At 41.6% G+C, this 18888-nt stretch overlaps 1 protein-coding gene across 4 annotated transcripts in view; it reads right to left on the bottom strand.

The window, feature by feature from the left end:
• Nucleotides 1–5346: 5346 nt before the first annotated feature.
• tbl1xr1a (tbl1x receptor 1a) overlaps nucleotides 5347–18888 on the bottom strand; it is a 51560-nt gene continuing 38018 nt past the window's right edge. For all 4 annotated transcript variants that reach the window (XM_046857366.1, XM_046857367.1, XM_046857364.1 and 1 more), the window contains 14 exons: nucleotides 12905–13007; nucleotides 12496–12641; nucleotides 11821–12040; nucleotides 11592–11724; nucleotides 11264–11405; nucleotides 11076–11139; nucleotides 10825–10922; nucleotides 10661–10721; nucleotides 9510–9631; nucleotides 9326–9400; nucleotides 8575–8702; nucleotides 8024–8189; nucleotides 7651–7752; nucleotides 5347–5734 (listed from right to left, as the gene is read on the bottom strand). In XM_046857366.1, the coding sequence (XP_046713322.1) occupies nucleotides 5708–5734; nucleotides 7651–7752; nucleotides 8024–8189; nucleotides 8575–8702; nucleotides 9326–9400; nucleotides 9510–9631; nucleotides 10661–10721; nucleotides 10825–10922; nucleotides 11076–11139; nucleotides 11264–11405; nucleotides 11592–11724; nucleotides 11821–12040; nucleotides 12496–12641; nucleotides 12905–12962 (1542 nt within the window). In that variant the 5' untranslated portion in view covers nucleotides 12963–13007 and the 3' untranslated portion in view covers nucleotides 5347–5707. The remainder of the gene's footprint in view (nucleotides 5735–7650; nucleotides 7753–8023; nucleotides 8190–8574; nucleotides 8703–9325; nucleotides 9401–9509; nucleotides 9632–10660; nucleotides 10722–10824; nucleotides 10923–11075; nucleotides 11140–11263; nucleotides 11406–11591; nucleotides 11725–11820; nucleotides 12041–12495; nucleotides 12642–12904; nucleotides 13008–18888) is intronic.

The raw sequence follows: 18888 nt of genomic DNA, 5'->3' as shown, positions 1-18888 counted from the left end.
ATCTTGTTTTTTTTCTTGTTTAACTGTTAAAGGGTTGAGGACCGTGCTGACGGCCCAAACACTAAAGGCTTGGTGGTGCTGGGATTTGAACACATGACCTTTCAGATGTACAACATCTTGAACGCTGAGCTGCCACATTTTCAATACTTATGGGGGATAACTAAGCCATTTAAAATGCAAGCATTTTACTTTTATCTACGCTACACATAAATGAAAATCAGTTTTCTGATCAATTTCATTAATTTCAGTATGCAAAGGGTTTTCTGTAACCATCACACAGATACTATTTGGCATGTGTAATCTTCTTCTGCTTCTTTTGGCTTCTCCCATTAGGGGGTCGCCACAGCGCATCATCCTTCTCCATACCCCCCCTGTCCTCTACATCTGCCTCTTTCACACCAACTACCTGCATGTCTTCCCTCACTACATCCATTAACCTCCTCGGTCTTCCTCTTTTCCTCCTTCCTGGTGGCTTTATCCTCAGCGTTTTCCTACCGATATACCCCATGTCCCTCCTCTGCACATGTCCAAACCCTCTCAATCTCACCTCCTCACCTTGTCTCCAAAACATCCTACATGCGCTGTCCCTCTAATGAACTCATTTCTAATCCTGTCCATCGTCATCACTCCCAACGAAAACCTCAACATCTTCAGCTCTGCTACCTCCAGCTCCATCTCCTGTCTTTTACTCAATGCCACTGTCTCCAAACCATACAACATCGCAGGTCTCACAACAGTCATATAAACTTTACTTTTCGCTCTTGCAGATACTCTTCAATCACAAATCACTCCTGCTATCACTCTTCTCCACCCACTCCACCCTGCCTGCACTTTTTTTTGCACTGTTGATTCCAGGTACCTGAACTTCTCGACCTTCTCCACCTCTTCTCCCTGCAACCGCACCACTCCACTGCCCACCTTCTCATTCAGACACATGTACTCTGTCTTACTCCTACTGACTTTAAATCTACATAATGGCAAAAGCATGTGTCCATCTGTGTGCTTTGAACTGCCTAGTTGAGTAGTTCAGGAACGAAACATTCTAATCCTGACGCACCTTCCCAGGGTTTCGTCAAAGAGACAAGGTTGTCTCCTTCTCCTTAAACACTGGAGTTGGGGCTTGTTTATCTTCGTGATGCTAAGGACCTCCAGATCGGAGCAATTTAAGTAAGTACGTTTGTCTAGCTGAGTGTCTGTATGTGTTATTTTTTCATAGGAATTTGCTTCAACGGTCTGTGCATGCCTTCAGATGCAAGATGATTCCCCTACCAGTGAGTGAAAATCTCTTCAGGCTTCGCTGGATCCTGCCAATCGACTTCCTCTTCACTGTGGTATACGATCTAAGCCTGAGCGTGCTGGACACAGCAGAGAACATGTAGCATTCCTCACAGACCAACACGACTCCGGTGTGAAAGCCTACGTGTAAAAGAAGAGGCGTAAAGTTGAGTCCGGTGGATTGAGATGTCCAACCTTCGGGCTGATCAGACACTTGGGATGGACATCCACAAACACGCAAGAACTTTGTGTAAGTTCTTACTAAAGCAAAACAAGCTCACTCAGAGCTTACAGGAAAAGCACAGTAATTTTAAACATATAAAGTACCAAACTTTTTAATCGCATCTGATGAATACTGACTAGAGCAGTGGATCTCAAAATGAAGCAAAACCAGGGGGGCTGCTATTTTTTATTTGGGGAAATCTCAATCCACCTTTATCTAAGCTATTACACACTATGTATTTATAGACTCTCATAGCAATTTTTTGGCAATGTGAATGGCCCAAATTAAAAATCCTTTTCTGTGATTCTAAAATTTAGGAATTGATCCAGATCATCATTATACACATTTAAGTAAAAAGCATATATTAGAATATATGAATAATGTTCATATAACAAATATACTGAAAGTCACCCTGACAAAAAAAAACAGGAATCACTGGGCTAGAGCATGTATTCAATATATAACGCATGCTTTACTTTAACATATGGATTACCATAAAGACTGGAAATCTAAGAAATCTAAACTGCATGCTTGGAGTTACCCAATGTATATAATTATCTAGTAAATTATTGGTACAAAGATAATAAATAAAAACAACATTTGAGGGACTCGTGTGGCAAACTGCCCAAACTGCCACACAAATACACTGTATGTAAGAAAGTTTGTTGACACCTGATCATAGGTCACCATGAGTCTTATATCTGCTTTTTGAACATCCCATTTAACATTTAGTTCCCATTTGCTGTTATAAGACTCTTCTGGGAGGATGTTCCAACAGACTTCGGAGTGTGCTTGTAGAGATTTGTGCTATGCAGATTTCAGCCACAAGGTTGTTAGTAAAGTCCAGTACTGATGTAGGGTGAGGAGGCCTGGGGTGCAGTCAACGTTCCAGTTAAATATCCTGTAGGGTTGAGGTCGAGTGCTATTAAGAGCAGGCCACTCAAGATCTTCCACTTACACTTCTGCAAACCATATCTTCCTTTAGCTGGCTTTGTGCACAGGGGTATTGCCATCTGGAACAAATTTGGGTCTCCTAGTTGAAGTGAAGGAAAACTTCAAGCTACTGCATCCAATGTTGTTACAACAGCGTAGATAAGAACCACGGATGGCTGGAAAAGTCAGGTGTCCCATTACTTTCATCTGTATCAAGTAGATTAAGCCATAATATACAATATTATATATAATCAACGTGGATATCTACCCAGTATGTTTTGCAGTTCCAGGTACTACCTATAGATGTCACATATATAATATCTATAACATTAAAGTATGTTGCAATAAAAAACAATTGTAATGGTTATTTTACAAATGCACTATAACATGTTTAATATCTAAAATCACTACTGGTGAGGACTTCCAGCAGGTGCGAGTCAATATTGGTGAGTTCAGAATCTCTACATCATCATTGCATTTACACACATTTTTTTTTTTTTTGTAAAGTAAAAACCCGACAATGTCGACGCCAGGGTCCAAGAAGAGATGATTTTCATTCGTACAACATCTGCAAATGTGTTTAATTGAAAGGAGGATCACACACTTAGTAATATCAAAATATAGTTTTTTATTTTGAACTTTTGATCCGATGACAACAAATTAACGCATTGCAAGGTGCAAGGCTGAGCGGGAAGGGTCAGCAACCAAAAGAACCGTTCGACTGGGGTGGGGAATGTGGTAACAAAAAAACAAATTAATAATAAAAAAAAAAAAAAAAAAAAAAAAAATGCAAGGTGGGCGTCATGGGAAACCGCTGATAAACATTTCCAACCCAGAATGCTCAACCTGGGTAAAGTTCTGTACACGCTCCGAAGTCCGAATTCAACATCGTCTTTTTTTTTTATACTTTTTTTTTCTTATAGCTACAAAGAAATATGAATTACAAAAGTACTAAAAGAGTACAAAAAGTTCAGGACAAAAAAGGGGGATGAGGAGGGTATGATGAAATTTTGGTAGTGACAAAATGAAGAGGTGGGCAAGAGGTTTGGGAGCGCAGATTAATGGAGGAACAGAACTGAAATCAGAACCTTCAAGTTGCCACTGCGTAGTGTTCAAATAGTACAGTCTACTTAAAGTTGACGATTTTGTAGCACGTTGCGTAAAAGAAAATTAACCTTAGCCTAATAAATGGAGACCTGACACCTGTATAATAAAAAGAATTCAATTAAAAAGGCTGATGCAGGATCTGCTATTGGACAAACAGGCCACTAGGGGCAGATTGTCACCTCTGCTTTCTTAGTAGAAGATCTTTAGTGACTTTTCAATGCAGATGAGAGAACTAAAGGTAACACATACATACGTGTTTTATATATATATATATATATATATATATATATATATATATATATATATATATATATATATATATATATATATATATAAAATTAGCCTCAGCTGAATAAAAGGCGTGTTGCAGCGGAAGCACACACTGATCATTCACATCAATTATAAGGACTGCACTTTTGTGCCGCCATAATTTGTTTCACATGTTCAATTATTTCACATCAGGAGCAGTTGCTCTACTGAATAGGATTAACTTGGCAGGTGAGATGTCCAACCCAATGCTCAGACTTGCCTTAAGCTTCATGTGTTCCTTTGAAAGTAGACATTTATGTAACAATTATTTATGTTGCTCTAGTCTAGTCTAATATATGTACTGTATTCGTAAAATAATACCTCTGTGGCGGCTCTACAAACCTCTACCTGACTTCAGAGTCTCAGCAGCGTATCTGAGACCGGACTCCTTTCAGATGGACTTTAAATACAATTCATTATGGATGCATCGCTGCAGAATAAGCCTCCAGATAGGAGACACTGAAAGCCCCCCCGCCCCCGACAGGAAGGCGTAGTAAGCGATTAATATTGATTGCTGTGCTCAACTGTTACAAATAGGAGACGGAATAGCGGAGTGAGCTGGTGAACCATTCGGTCAGTTGAAATAAACAGTATAAGCATTGTGTGTGAAGTGAATATTATATGCAGAGAGGACAAGGGAGGCTTGTATTTGCAGGCGGACTGACAGATGGACAACGCGGTGTAAACAGGTGTCGGATTCGGTGTCAAAAAGAAGCTTATATGGTGCATGGGTTTTGCACTAATTGGTTAGAAGCCCTAAATCGGAGCGGATTTACTGGGGGTCAATTTCATTTTGATAGAAAAACGATTTTGATAAATCAGTGAGCAGATCGTTTGTGAAACTTAAAGCAAGTCTTTTCTTTTTTGTCTAGAAATTCCATAATAAACCTAGGGTTGTCCAGTGTTAGCAATTATACTGTATAGACCTCTTACTTTATAAGCAACACTTTTTTTTTTTTTTTAACCCATATTAAAATGCCTGTTCTTAATGCAGTACAGGAAAAAAAAACTCTAAGGAGTAGCTACAGCAGTCTACAGTTAACATTTTGTTGCTCCGTCAATACTGGACAAACTAAGAATAATGCACTCTGAATGTGCGCCTTTATTATTTCTGCATATTAGCAGAACAAACGTCTCCTTCGAATAAACAACCGGAACTTAAACGACGGTTCGCGGATTTGAACAATTAAACCGAAGCGTGAAAACGACTGAAACGGACGAATTAATTGAAGTTCAATGGTTTCAAGTCCCCACACTGTTCTTTTTTTTCTGAATCACAAAATGTAAAGTACCAAAAAGACTTCAAATAACTGTACTCTGCATAAAAAAGAGAGAAAGATGAGTCCGTATTTCATGCAGCTGTGACCTTAATAATGCAAGTGTTGAAAAAGAGACAAGTAAGAAAGGGGGAGGAAAAAAAAAAAAAACAAGTGTTAAGAGAAAGCAAACAGAAAAAAACAACAGATGTGTGCACACTGAAATGGAACTAACAACAAAGATTAAAATCTTTTCGCTTGTTTATTTTGATGAGATTGGTTTGAAGAACAAATAGTAAAATATCTTCCAAATTTTGGTAAATATACCAGTCCATTTTTTTTTTTTTTCTTTTTGTTTTCTTTTGTGTTGTTTCCCCACTGATGTTCCTTACAAAAGTCCCTTTCATGTCTCTGGTTGGAATCACTTCCACTTTACTTCGTCTGCTGCGTCAGGATGCTCGTGGTTTTTCTTTGTGTTTTTTTTTCTCCTGTCTGTAGTGGCTGGCCATGGTACAATAGGGATTGTAGCAGTACATGGGGCAGGGGACAGTCATTTTGGCTATGTACACATTCATAGTCGGTCCATGGCTTCCAACAAGCAGCGTTATTTCCTCAGATCTAATACGCAAACCTAAGGAGAGAGGGAAAAAAAAAAGACACTTAAAATGTCGCACATTTAATTATATGTCCACATTCTATGCTTGAGAAGCAGAGGCCTGCATTCTCCTGGGGGTTCTGTTGATCGCTGGAGGAACCACTTTATCGCGTTAGTATAGGAGGCCGTGTTTTTTTTTTTGTTTTTTTAGTGTGATAAATACATACAGAAACAAATCAACAAATGTTAAAAAAAAAACAGCATGACTGCTATTTAATAAAAAACAAATCTCTCACACATTCGAGTTCTACAGACTTAGCGTCAGGTGAAAGTTCATCTAAATAAAGCTGCTGTTAAATAACTGCTACCAGAAAGCAAAAAACAATTAAATTAAAACATGAATACAGAAATTCATACGCACACAAACAGGAATTGCGGTGATTGCTTATATATTGGCCCAATCGGGGCAGGAAATATGATGCCCCTTTTTCACTTTATTGCCATTTTCATGTGGAGGAGGAAAAGCAGAGCAGGAAGTCACTTTGGAATTTTTTAAAGAAACTCTGTGGCCACCGAGTTCTTATTTTTACAGCAATATGTTTCTGTGTGTCTAAAGTATACCGCTTTAATTATATGATGTATAGCAAAGATTTGTAGAGAGGAAAAGGGGATTATGGAATGGACAATCGCAGTATGTAAAAAAATACACTGTATTGCCAAAATTACTGGGTCGCCAGACCTTTCCTGCTATATGTGGATGTTTTCTAAACTGTTACCGCAAATCTGGAAGCACTTAATTGTACAGGACGTCTTTAGATGCACTATAATAAAATGTTGCATTCACTTGAACTTGGAAACCCAAACCTGTTCCAGCATGGTGATGCCCCTGTGCACAAATGAAGATCTGGTTTACATGCTTTGGAGAGGAAGATCTTGAGGGACCTGCTATAGAGCTCTGATCTCATCCCTACTGACTGCACCTCTGGGATGAATTGGAACGCTGACTGCACCCCAGGCCTCCTCACCTCACCTACACCAGTACCTGCCTTTTCTAATACCCTTATGGCTGAAGAACACAAATATCCATAAGCACACTCTAAAATCTAGTGGAACAGCTTCCCAGAAGAGTGGAGGGATTTATAAGAGCAAATTGGGGCTAATGTGGAATGTAATGCTCAAAGATCACATACCATACTTATGACCAGGTGACCCAATACTTTTTTAGTGTATGTGTACGCCAACTACTAATAAAACAGATGTACCTTATGGGTGGTTTATATTTTGTAGTTCTATGAGAAATCTAACTGAAACATGAAAACCTTGGTTAATGCTATTGCCACTTCTGTGTGTGTGTGTGTGTGTGTGTGTGTGTGTGTGTGTGTGTGTGTGTGTGTGTGTGTTTTTAGGGGACACACCTGCTGAAAGACGTGTGTGTGTGTGTTTAGGGGACACACCTGCTGAAAGACAGTTCTGTGTCTGTGTGTGTTTAGGGGACACACCTGCTGAAAGACACTTCTGTGCGTGTGTGTGTGTTTAGGGGACACACCTGCTGAAAGACACTTGAACAAAACTGCACCTAAACTCAAAAGGAGCTTCTCCACTAAATCCTGGAAGAGTTTGGTTTTCTATATTAAAAAGAAATATTGGATTTGCTGCTTTCAAATTGGAATGCGTGTAACCAATTATTCCCTCTACACCTGACGGCTCATATATTGCGTTCCGCTTGCTAATTTGCGTGCCGGATTGTTTTTACTGTAGATTGTGGAAATCACTCGTCACTGTACCTACACTGTACCCGCTGCCAAGGTCAACCGCATTCTTACTAATAAACCCCGCTCGGTTCTCTCCTCCTCCACACGTAAGTGGACACTTGAGCGGCCCATAAGGGGACGTCGACACGGGGGGTTGATGGGTGCGTGATATAAAAAAATCATAAAAAAGCAGGTACTTACAGAGCCATCCGATGCACTTGCACCCACTTTGTCACCAGCTGCGTTCCAACACACTTCGAAAATGCCCCCTGTTCCCCTGTAGCTATGAACTAAAGCACCAGTCTGTGGAAACACATTGAAAAGTGAACTTAATCAATCAACATGCCAAGTACTAATGCTTTAAAACTGACTGCTCTTTTTCTAGAGACTCTAAAAGTGTATTTACTCTCTCTTCATGCATGAAGTACTCTAGATTAGAAACTGGGGGTGAAGCATCTGACACTCGGACTACTATCAGTTTCCATTTTGATAACGTGCCTAATTGGCAGACATGTTAAAATACAACCGGGGAAGCACCATAATCACCATCTTGTACGGTTAAGCGAGAACTCACCTGTGTGTTCCAGATGTGTACACACTTGTCGAAAGAGCCGCTGGCCAAATGGCGGCCGTCAGGGCTGAAGGCGACGCTGTACACCGGTTCCTGGTGTTTGGTTAACGTGTGGATGCAGATGCCTCGATCTACATCCCATAGCCGGACAGTGGAGTCAAAGGATGCACTGCAGCGATAAGAGAAAAAAAATGTTAAACAAGCAAACTCCACCATTACTCACTGTCGTTTGGGGACACCTGACCGTAAGATTCGCATGTGCTTTTTGAACATACCATCCCACATTTAGTTCCCGTAAACTCCGGCTTTTTTGAGGAGATGTTAAACTAGATTTTGCAGCTTGTGGAGATTTGTGGACGGGTTTTGGGTCCCCAAATTCAAGTGAAGGGAAAATTTACCGCTATCGCATCCAAAGGCATTGAGTTACACTGCGTTCATAACCACATATAGATGGAAATACCAGGTGTCCAAACACTATTGTCCATATAGTGTACCATGTATAACAATTATCAACGCAATGTGTAAAAAAAAAAAAAAAAAATAAAAGGTTTTACCTGGCGAGCATGAGATTGGCGTTGGGATTGTTGGTGCCAGGGCCAGTTGGGCTCCATTTTATAGTGTAGATTTCTTTGCTGTGAGCTTGCAAGTCATGAACACACGTATCCTGCTTCATACTCCAGATCTAGAACAATACAAACACTACAGTTTTAGACACCTGAAAATGTTGGGAGGGATCTGATGTGCTGCCTCTGTGTGTGTTTGGCTGTTAACAAAACTGAAATGCAGTTTGACACATTCTTTCGCACGAATTAAAAAGCCTAAAAATAGCAGCACCCTTATCCAGTGCATGAACAAACGTTTGCACAATAAGCACAAACTGGAGAGATGCAACTACTTTGAATAAAAAAAAAGAGAAAGAACGCTGTGTGTTTCTTGGCAGCATAATCGGATTGCGTTCGAGTGCCAATCAGGGCTGCGGCTATCGATTATTTTAGTAATCGAGAATTCTAACGATTGTTCCATCGATCAGTCGAGTAATAGGATAAGAAGTACTTTTTCTGTATTAAGAGCAATGCTAAATAATCGAGAAAGTAAGACGGGTCTTTTAAAACTAACACATAGTAAGTTATATCTTTTTTCGAAAAAGCGAATTAATTGGCCTGGATGAATTTTTGTAATCGAATTACTCGAGTCACTCGAGGAATCTTTGCAGCCCTAATGAATACAGTCCATGAGCTGATACCTGTGTTAGTGAAGGTGTGCAGTCTTAGGGGTGTTGTTTCGAGTTGTAACTCTTGGCCTTACCTTCAGCGTCATGTCGTCAGAACACGATGCCAGCAGGTTGCCAGTTGGATCCCATTTGATTGCATTGACTTCGTTCTAAAAGACACAGCGAGAGAGAGAGAGAGAGAGAGAGCGCGCATGAGTGAGGACAAGCACATGTCAGTTTTTGGAAGAAAGAAAGAAGCAACATGTGGACTGAGCTTACTGTGTGTCCTTGGAATGTCTTTATCGGTCTGTCCTGGCCCAGTTTACACACGTGAATGCACATGTCTGTGCTACACGAGGCGAACGTGTTGTTGCTCTGCCAGTCCACATCCAGAGCAGGTGCTGAGAGAGAGAGAAACAGGACATAGAGAGGAATTTGTGCTTACATGCCTCTATTTGCCCCGGGCTGTGTTCGCTCGAGCACCACTTTCTTTCTCGCGAAGCTGCTATATTAGTGTCACCTCTTGTCCTGCATCTTCATTTGAAATAGCACTGCTCTAATTTAAAGAAGCAGACTACAGCAGAGAGATTTGTACAATAAATACCAACACTCAGCAACTGCACCTGCCGCAAATGTAATTTTATTCTGCTTTACCTCCTCCAAATGTAATTTAGCATGTTTGTGATTTAACGCAAGGGATAAATCACAGTTTTCTGAAACGGAACAATAAATCTCTGATGTTCGCAATAAAACGCTGGGTCTCTTCGCAATCTGGCAATTTACAGGATTTTGAATTTCGCATTAAAAGCACACACACACACACCAGTGTTTTGAACCTCGTTTGAGATGCGTCCGTTTCTAGGCAGAAACCAGCACGTATGTACACTGCATGGACAAAAGTATCGGGACACTCGACATATTCGTGGCACATGGCCGCGAAGATGGAGTAAAGCGACATTTTCTCTTCACCTGAACTAGGAGCCCCCCGAAACAACGCTCTAGTGCACAATGCCGGATTCATGAAGCTCCACAGGTCTCTGACCTCATCCCTGTTTAACGCCTTTTAGATTTAAGTGGAATCCTGCATCCCAAGCCTCCTCGACCTACACCAGTACCCGACTTTACTAGCAACCTTGTAGCTGAACGAGCACTAATCTCCCAAATCTAGTGGAACTTCATCTCAGAAGAGTGGAGGTTTTTAGAACAGAAAACAGGGACTAAACGTGGTATGGAATGTCCAAAGCCGTATGGTCAGGTGTCCACAAACCTTTGATCATATAGTGTACATGTTACTTACTTATGTATATCTTTGTAAAAAAATACGCTTTAACAAACTCTGTTCAGCTCAACAGAAAACAAAAGAGGTCACCGTGTGTGTCTGACTTGTGTGTATCACTGTGCAAACATGAGCAAAGTGTACACAAGAGTACCTGAATGGAAGGGAAACTGCTGCTTGGCTTCTCCTGTATGAGCATCCCAAATGATTGTTGTCTAAAACAGACAGAAATCTGTCGATCAACACTTTGATCTAATAAAACCAATACTCTTACAAAAGAAAAAAAAAGAAATATGATAATAAAACCATGCTTCATACCTTATCTACACCAGCACTGAGGATAAAATTTCCTTTCTTGTTCCATTTCAACGCGAATATAGGGCCTTTATGCTGACCAAGGGTGCTGGCAAGATTACCTATTTAAAAATAAATAAATAAATAAATCACAAATTAATAATTAAAAGCACGTTATATGACCATCACAACAAAAGGCACAAAATTGAGTTTTGCATAATGTTGAAGGAAAAAAAAAAAAAGAAGGAAAAAAAAAAAAAAAAAAAAAAACTCACCATCTTTTGTCCATATTCTCGCAAAGCCATCATAAGAGCCTGTGGCTAATAATGTCCCCTCGCTCTGTGAAAATGGAATAACAGATATATTAAGCTGCCATCAGCATCAGAAAAAAAAAAAGAAAAAGGTGGAAAAGCGGTAAGAGCGCCGCCACTGGAAAAAAAAAAAGAAAAAAAAAAACACTCACATTCCAGTCTAATGATGTAACGTCTTTGTTGCTGGGCACGTCTTGGCCTCCCTCTCGTATACAGTGCCTGAGCACGAGCTGTGTGGAGCTGCTGGTGCTGTTCTCACTTAGGTTCCATATGCGTGCCGTCGAGTCCCCAGATCTACAAGTGTGTCGAAATAGTGAGCAGAGAACAAAAGAAGGTGGAACGAGCAAAAACGGAAAGAAAAGTAAAAAAAACACTAACGAAAGAGCTCTGTGTAACAATGATATTCGTAATTATAAAATATAGACATGGAAGGACAGTCAACTAGCGGTGAAGAAAGCAGGCAGGAGACGATCAACTGACCCAGACGCGAGCAGGTCACTGACAGGGTTCCAGGCACAGATGAACACCTCTGACTCGTGTCCTCTCAGCACCATGGCTTTATTCTGAGGAATCTCCACATCGCCATCAACCTCCATCATGTCTGCGTGGTTATCTACAGAGAAACAGACACGCGAGAGCTTTCACACTACTGAAAACTGCCCGAGCCGATTGGAAAAGCGTATGTTATAGAGTTCAGATCGAGGCTCACTGGGTAAGGCGTGTGCGCCGTTCTCCTCTCCGTTGGCGGTGTTCTCTCCGTTTTTGGCGTTGCCCTGCATGTTGGCGCTGGAGGCTGGCGGCGCGGCGGCAGCTTGCTGCTGCGCCAGTTTGTCTCGGTAGGCTTGCTGGCGTGTTTGCACCACGTCCGGCATCACAGCGTCGATCAGTGACAAGGATTCGATCGGCCGGCCGTCAAACAGGGTGCCGTCCTGAACACACAGGCACAATAATATTCTCACACGGAGGGCAAAAGACGAATAATTATGATTATAATAATGCTAGCCAGCCGAAAGACAACAGACTCATTTCAGTGTCAATATTGGTGCGAGGTAAATCGAAATTGCAATAAAAACGCAGACAAAGCTTCCTTTTCCTGCTCTCTCGAACTCGAACTGTTAAAACTTTAATCGTGTCTACCGCATGGTAATGTTGCAAGAAACAGTTCAAAAAGTATTTTTACAACAATAATAATAAAAAAAAAAAACTCAAGTCAGTTTACTTTTATCTTAATTTAAACCAAGAAAGAAAAAAAGAGTGAATGTAGTTTTTACACCTTTTCTCATTCAGTTTGTAGGGATTTTTGGTAGATTTTGATTTTAACATTTACATTTTTTTTGAAAAGTTTCAATCGTGCTAAACCAGAAGAGGCAGAGCACCATCTTACCTCGTTGATACTGACTTCTGCCTCCACATACTGCAGGCCCTTCTGGATGATGGAGATGAGGGCAGCAGGGGGCACTAGGGCTCCGTTGATGTTGGACTGGCTGATGTGGCTCTCTATACCAAACGTGAAGGCTGAATGGGAAAACCCTGCCAGCGGGGAAGGAGAAAACACACACACACACACACACACACACACACACACACACATCAGTGTGCAGCTCTCATGGGGATCACCTTGCTCTCACTCCGGTCCCTCTGGTGTGATTTCTGATTACATCAGGCTCTGCTAATGTTGGTAGAGTAGAAATTGAAATATACGTGTAAAGAATAAAATAAGCTCGCTAGTCTAATTGCAGAACGTGTGTTTGGTCTGTTTATAGAGGAGAGTTTTGCATGTGCAGTACATGTACCTGACTCCTGTAGGTATCTGTACACCAGGAAGTTGACCTCATCACTGCTTATGCTCATCTTTACACCTGCTTACACCATGAGGTCAGCACACAGGATACAGGCCTGGAAGCGAGAGAGAGAGAGAGAGAGAGAGAGAGAGAGAGAGAGAGAAAACAAACATGACACCAAGTCATTACAACCAGTCGATAACAAGTCAATAACACTGGTAGTAATGGGTAAAGTAAAAGCTGCAGATGAGGGCCTTCAGCATTATCTGAGCGTTTAAAAGCCTTTATGCTGTTAAACCGAGTTAACCAATCTCTCTGCTGAGAGGGGCATACAGTGTGTGTACACCTCTGCCACTGTTTAGTGCAGTTTGTTCTCTCCTGCACGTCTGAATAACAAGCTGCACTACCACAAGACACCATTAAAGTGTGGGGGCGCTGTGGGATCAAAATCACACCTTGGGAGAAAAAAAAAAAAAAAAAAACACTATAGCTAAACCAAGTGCATTTATGGTTTTTTTTTTTTATTATTCTTTTTTTTTTTGTGTGTGACTTAAAAATGTTTTGGTCCGGCGAATTTGTCGATTACGTCTGCTTTACGCTTGCACGTGGGTTGCCAGTATGCTAATTAATAAACTGCCAAAACAAGAGCATTGGCACACACTGACACACACACACACACACACACACACACAAAAGACTCGATGCAGAAATTCAGGCCATCTGCAGAAAAGTCATTTTCCTTAAGAACAAGTACAGAGATCCAGTGTTCGCACATGAATATAATGCAAATGCAACCTTTAGTAACATTTTGGGGGAAAATCCCATTGTGGTTACAAGCTTCACTATGCAGCCTTATCTATTCAACTATCTCAGAGAGAATCCACGAGGCAGACGTCTTTAAAAGAAAAAGAAAAAAAAACGATATTAACACATAGTGTCATTATGTCTACTTGGGCTACAAAGAGCAAGCATCCTGCAACCACAAATCGATACGCCTCGAATGACTCACCGACTTGTCAGGAGACGCGAGCGTGAAACGTCAGCTGCCGGATTCTTGTTTGAGCTGGGGTTAAATTCTTAACCAGCTCGGAAATTTTAAAACAACTACACAAATCTCAGAAGCAGAGATGTGGACAGGGACGGATGAGAATGTAAGACAGCTTGCTGCGTCCACATCTGCGTTTATTTGAACAAGTGGTGGCGGATAATAATTACAACTAGAAGTAGTCATTTGAGCTGGGGCCGGACTCGTTTTTGGCTCAAAATGATAGTTTTAAGAACAATATACACTGTACGGACAAAAGTACTGGGACAAACTGTTACTGGGACAATTGTATTGGCTATTAGATGCGGTAGCATTAAATGTCCCCCTTCACTTCCTAACTAGGGGACCCAAACCTGTTTCAGCATGACAATGCCCCTGTAACAATGCCGGCTCCATGAAGATATGGTTTACATGAGATGAAGTGGAAGATCTTAAGTGGATTTCTATAGATGAGTGACCTTAACTCTACTCAACACCTTCGGGATGAACCCGAGCGCTGACAGAGTCACTTTGTAACCTTCTGAGATGAAGCTATGATGTAAAGGTTTAGGAAGGAGAGCGTTTTTTATTTATTTATTTATTTTCTCATTTAAAGAAGTGAACTGACATCAGATGCAGAACTCGGGTTTAAAGGCGCTTTGTCAGGGATTTTTTTTTTTTGTGATCCGTTTTTGAAGTTCGAGGGCAAATGTAATTCCATGGTAATAATTTTGTATCTCCAACCCCCTCCCCCACCCAACTCTAAAAATGTAGCCAATTCCCCAAACGTTCAATCAAAATAATGTGGAAAACGGAGTCTTGAAAATAAAGAAATAAATTAAAGGCTACAATAATTGTGTTTTTTTTATTACACGTTCCTGTGAATGAGCACTTTTTACAGAAACGAGCGCAAAAGATACAAGCCTGCGATTCGAATTAGTCAGCACTGCCGTCTGAGCTGCTGCCAGCGCGTTACTGTGGCGGCCTGTAACGGCCACCTTCTTCTGGTTTGTGAATTGCAGCTCGTTGTGCACTGTGATATGCAAAATCCCAAACAAACGGAAACGTTGCTGTTTCACGAACGCATAAACGCATATTCGCGTCTGATTGAATAACCGGTTTGTGGCGACGTTTCTGTTCGTCTTGTGGGCAAAAGTCAGTGCTGATCATCGCGTTGTGTGTGTAACGCAGCAAGAATTGGCAAGTTTCGAGTGAGATGGCGCATGCGACCATGACTCAGAACTCATTCATTCATAAAAAAAAAAAAATTTAAAAAATTAAATGTTCATTATAATAATAGCTTGTACCATATTACAATTTGCCTTCTGTGAACTCGGTGCACTTCAGGTATGTGCGTGAAATCACGTGGTCGCCGTGAATAAACTCTGTTGGCACTTTATACGAAAAGGCTACAGAAACGGCCCTGCGCTTCAGTCGATCTGTACGGAGGCGAGTATCAAGGTTGTGCATTTCCAAATTGCATTAAAAACTCTAGGCAAAGGTTTGTAAGCAAACACTTGAATGTGCTTTTCCAACGTCCCTTTCCACTTTGGAAATTTGTGCTCATTCAGCCACAAGGGTTTTAAGGGCCATCTACTGGGATAGGATGCATTCCAATTCCTCCGGTGTTTAATACGAGTTAATACAAACATATATAAATCATATCATCATTGTACACTGCCATGTTAGAACTCCTAGTTGGGTCTCCCAGTTCAACTACAGGGAAAATCTAAAGCATCCAAAGACTTAATAAACAACCGTTTGGGGAAGAACCACAGAGAGCCAGGAAAAGTGTCCCGATACCTTCGTCCGTATATTATAATACGGTATTTTAAGTCTGATTAGTCCTGATAATCGGTTTCCAAAAAACACACAAAAAAAATCAGCCACAAATGTCGTCCATTATATCGGTTTCACTAAAGCGCTTTTCTTAATGGATTTGAATGAATCCGGTTTGTACACGGATGCTCCAAATTCAGACCCAATACCAGATTTTAGACTCGAGATTCAACTTCAGCGCAAGAAAAAAGGAAAAAAAAATAGTAGTTGTATCAATTTCTTAATTGCATTTGTGGTGTGCAAAAATAAATAAATAAATAAATAAAAAATAATAAAAAAAACAACTATTGAACAAAGCCGCTTTCAAAACAGATACGATAAAAAAAAAAAAAATAAATGAGACTAATGTAGAAGATTTGGACATGATTAAATAATGTGCTTGAGGCTCGCTGTGGCTCGTTTACAGGTAAAAGAATCTTTGCTCTGCGGAAAACGCGCTAAGGTCGGGAACATTTCTTTGATCGTGACCATTTTCAGGTGTGGAGGTTTTGTTCTATTTCAAGAGCGAGCACAGCTGTGGTGATGAAACACCTCTCTGATTATTCTCTCGCTTTCCCTTCTTGCAGCAGACAACTTATCAATTCGAGATGTTTGCGAAAAAAAAAAAAAAAAAAACGCTAAAAAACACGTAAAAATCACTTTCGTTGATCTTTACGAAAGAAAAAAAAAATTTTTTTGTAAACTCACTAAAGCATGGAGCGAGAGCTTGCGCTTGTCTCACATGTTTCGATGTCGTCACGCACGTATTAACCCCGCCTAAAAGATATGCTGCCTCCTAGAGGTGCTGGACCGATCAGACAGCGGGCGTTACGATCACAACCAATGAAATGGCGGCGGCGGCGGCGAAACCGATTGGTGGCCCTAAATCTATTTGTTTCATCTGTAGCCAAATTCAATCTCGGCAACGGTACGGAGAGCTCGTCTATATCATTGAGCTGTTGGATCAACGGCGGCGAGAAGTCTCTTTTTCAGTAAATCCCGTTTCTGCAGGAGTCTCTCGAGCAGAACAGGGAAATCCACACTCTGGTGAAAGATGTTGGGTGGGGAGATTTTCACACACGAACCAGGCCACGAAATTTGTTTAGCCGAAACGCAGTCCTTTAAATCCGATTTTCAGCTTTTAAGCGCCGAGCGTGTGGCAAAACCGAATATTAACGAAATATAAATAGACATACTATCGAATCAAATTGGAAACTAACGCCAAGCATGTGATTAATCTGTCATTTAATCACTGGCAGAGCTCCGAGAGCAAGTCCGCGATACCCTTCATAGTCTTGACAGATTGACATTAGATTAGTTAGGCTTGAACTGAAAGCTTGAGAGTTGATAAAAGGTGCACTGCTCTCGACACGAGTTCTCATTAGTTGCAGCTAAAAGCCTCAGCAAATCGGTGGAACCTGAGGAACGGGACTGATCGCCGTCACAGAAAGCAACGCTGGCGCTTTAAAAACGTGGTGCCGAGCAAAACGGAGATTAACCTTCACCCAGTTCTCAAGGGCCGTCACGCCTCTGTATCCAAAGCGGGTTTGCGTCAGCCTTTACGCACAGCCTTTCACACACTTGTTGTGGGGAGAGTGAACTCTGCATCTCGTTAGCATTAGTATAAAAAACGACTGCACCGAACGGCGCTTAACTGACCTGCAGCGGGTGCACTTAATTACTGTTTCTTTTTTCCGCCGAGCGCTTTCGGCAACGTGTTCCACATCCCCCTCGTGGCGTCTGACAATTACGACGTGTTCGAAAAGGAAAAGGAGGCCTTGATCAGTCTACTGGGAGAACGATCATCGGTGTTGATTACATGCCATGTGCTACCACATGCTGTCGTGACGGATTAAGTAAGATGTCGCTGCAAACTGCTTGTGATGCGCCACGGTTCCGCGGAAACAAAAGGGGAAAGAAAACCTACAGCCGCCGAGATAAACGCGTCACCTCGGCTGACCCGCTCTGGACTCCGTCTCCATCGGTGCTAATTAGACCGTGAAAGGAATATTACACAGCAGGGCAGAAATGGATTTCTCCCTCTGAGGCCAGGTTATGCCTCAAATGCCCTAGTGGCCTCGTCAAGGTCAACGTTTGATTATTGGTGGGGGGGCCAAAGAAAAAAGAGAAAAAGAACCTGCATCACTCATCTAAACTGCCTAAGACTTCTGTTATATTTTGGGAAGAAATGGTGTTGGTGGCATTTCTGTTTTGCCTTTAACTTTCTGCCCTATGCAGCGAATAGCACACAGAAAAAGAAGGGGGTGGGGGGTTGGGGTTGGGGAGACACAGAGTTGAAATGATACCAACATTTAATACCAATAACAGGGTCATCACAAGTCGTAGTAATGTGAAGAAAGAAATCTTTGGCCAAAACTAAATGTTTTCATCTTTTCCGATGTGGCATCAAAAAGTTTCGAATCCAGTTCGTTTATCTACGTTTACACGCCATCGCCTTCAATATATAGCAATACAGTGCAACACATCGCTTCCAGCATTCCTGCCGCTTCTGGAATGTGCCCTAGAAGTATTCTTTCGATACGTGTCAAGCACCTACCGCTACGGATCTCTGCAATTTTGTCAAAACGCGACCTTTGACCTTTGAGACTTCGGGAAGGGGGGTGGGGGGCTGGGGCAAAGTCCACAAATCTGGCAAGTGGGGTAGGCGCGGAAGTGAGATCATGTAGTTGCACAGCTCCAGGTGTCTTTTGGCTCACCGACTTCGGAAGGTCGGTGTTCCCTGTGACTGTGCGTGCAGCCTTGTTCTGCCATCTGTTGGCGCGTTACAAAGCTAGTCTCAAACCTTTCTGATGCCACCTAGTGGGCGCCGGGAAAAAACGCGCAAAATGTTGTTCTGAACCATTACACAGAAATAAAGCTGAGTAAAACACAGTGTGTGTTTTCAACTTTGCACTGGGGGATTTGGACCACTGTTTGTATTCTGCGTCTGCTCACTTTAAAAACGTAGAAATATTCCCGAATGTCGCTCTTTGAAGCTTTCGTCTCAAGCTTGAGGGGTGTGCAACTTGTTTTCTTTAGGCAGCCGCTTGGCACGAAAAGCCACTGCATCCAAGTTAAATAAGGACGAGCGCTTTGATTCGCCTGAAGGCAAAGTACACTGCCGCATTAGAGGTAGTCTTATTAAAGCCGAGAC

This window comes from Silurus meridionalis, chromosome 9, assembly GCF_014805685.1.
Source record: "Silurus meridionalis isolate SWU-2019-XX chromosome 9, ASM1480568v1, whole genome shotgun sequence".
In the NCBI taxonomy this organism is placed as follows: Eukaryota; Metazoa; Chordata; class Actinopteri; order Siluriformes; family Siluridae; genus Silurus; species Silurus meridionalis.
The sequence above is the reverse complement of the archived record's forward strand: the minus strand, read 5'-3'. Positions and strand labels throughout refer to the sequence as shown.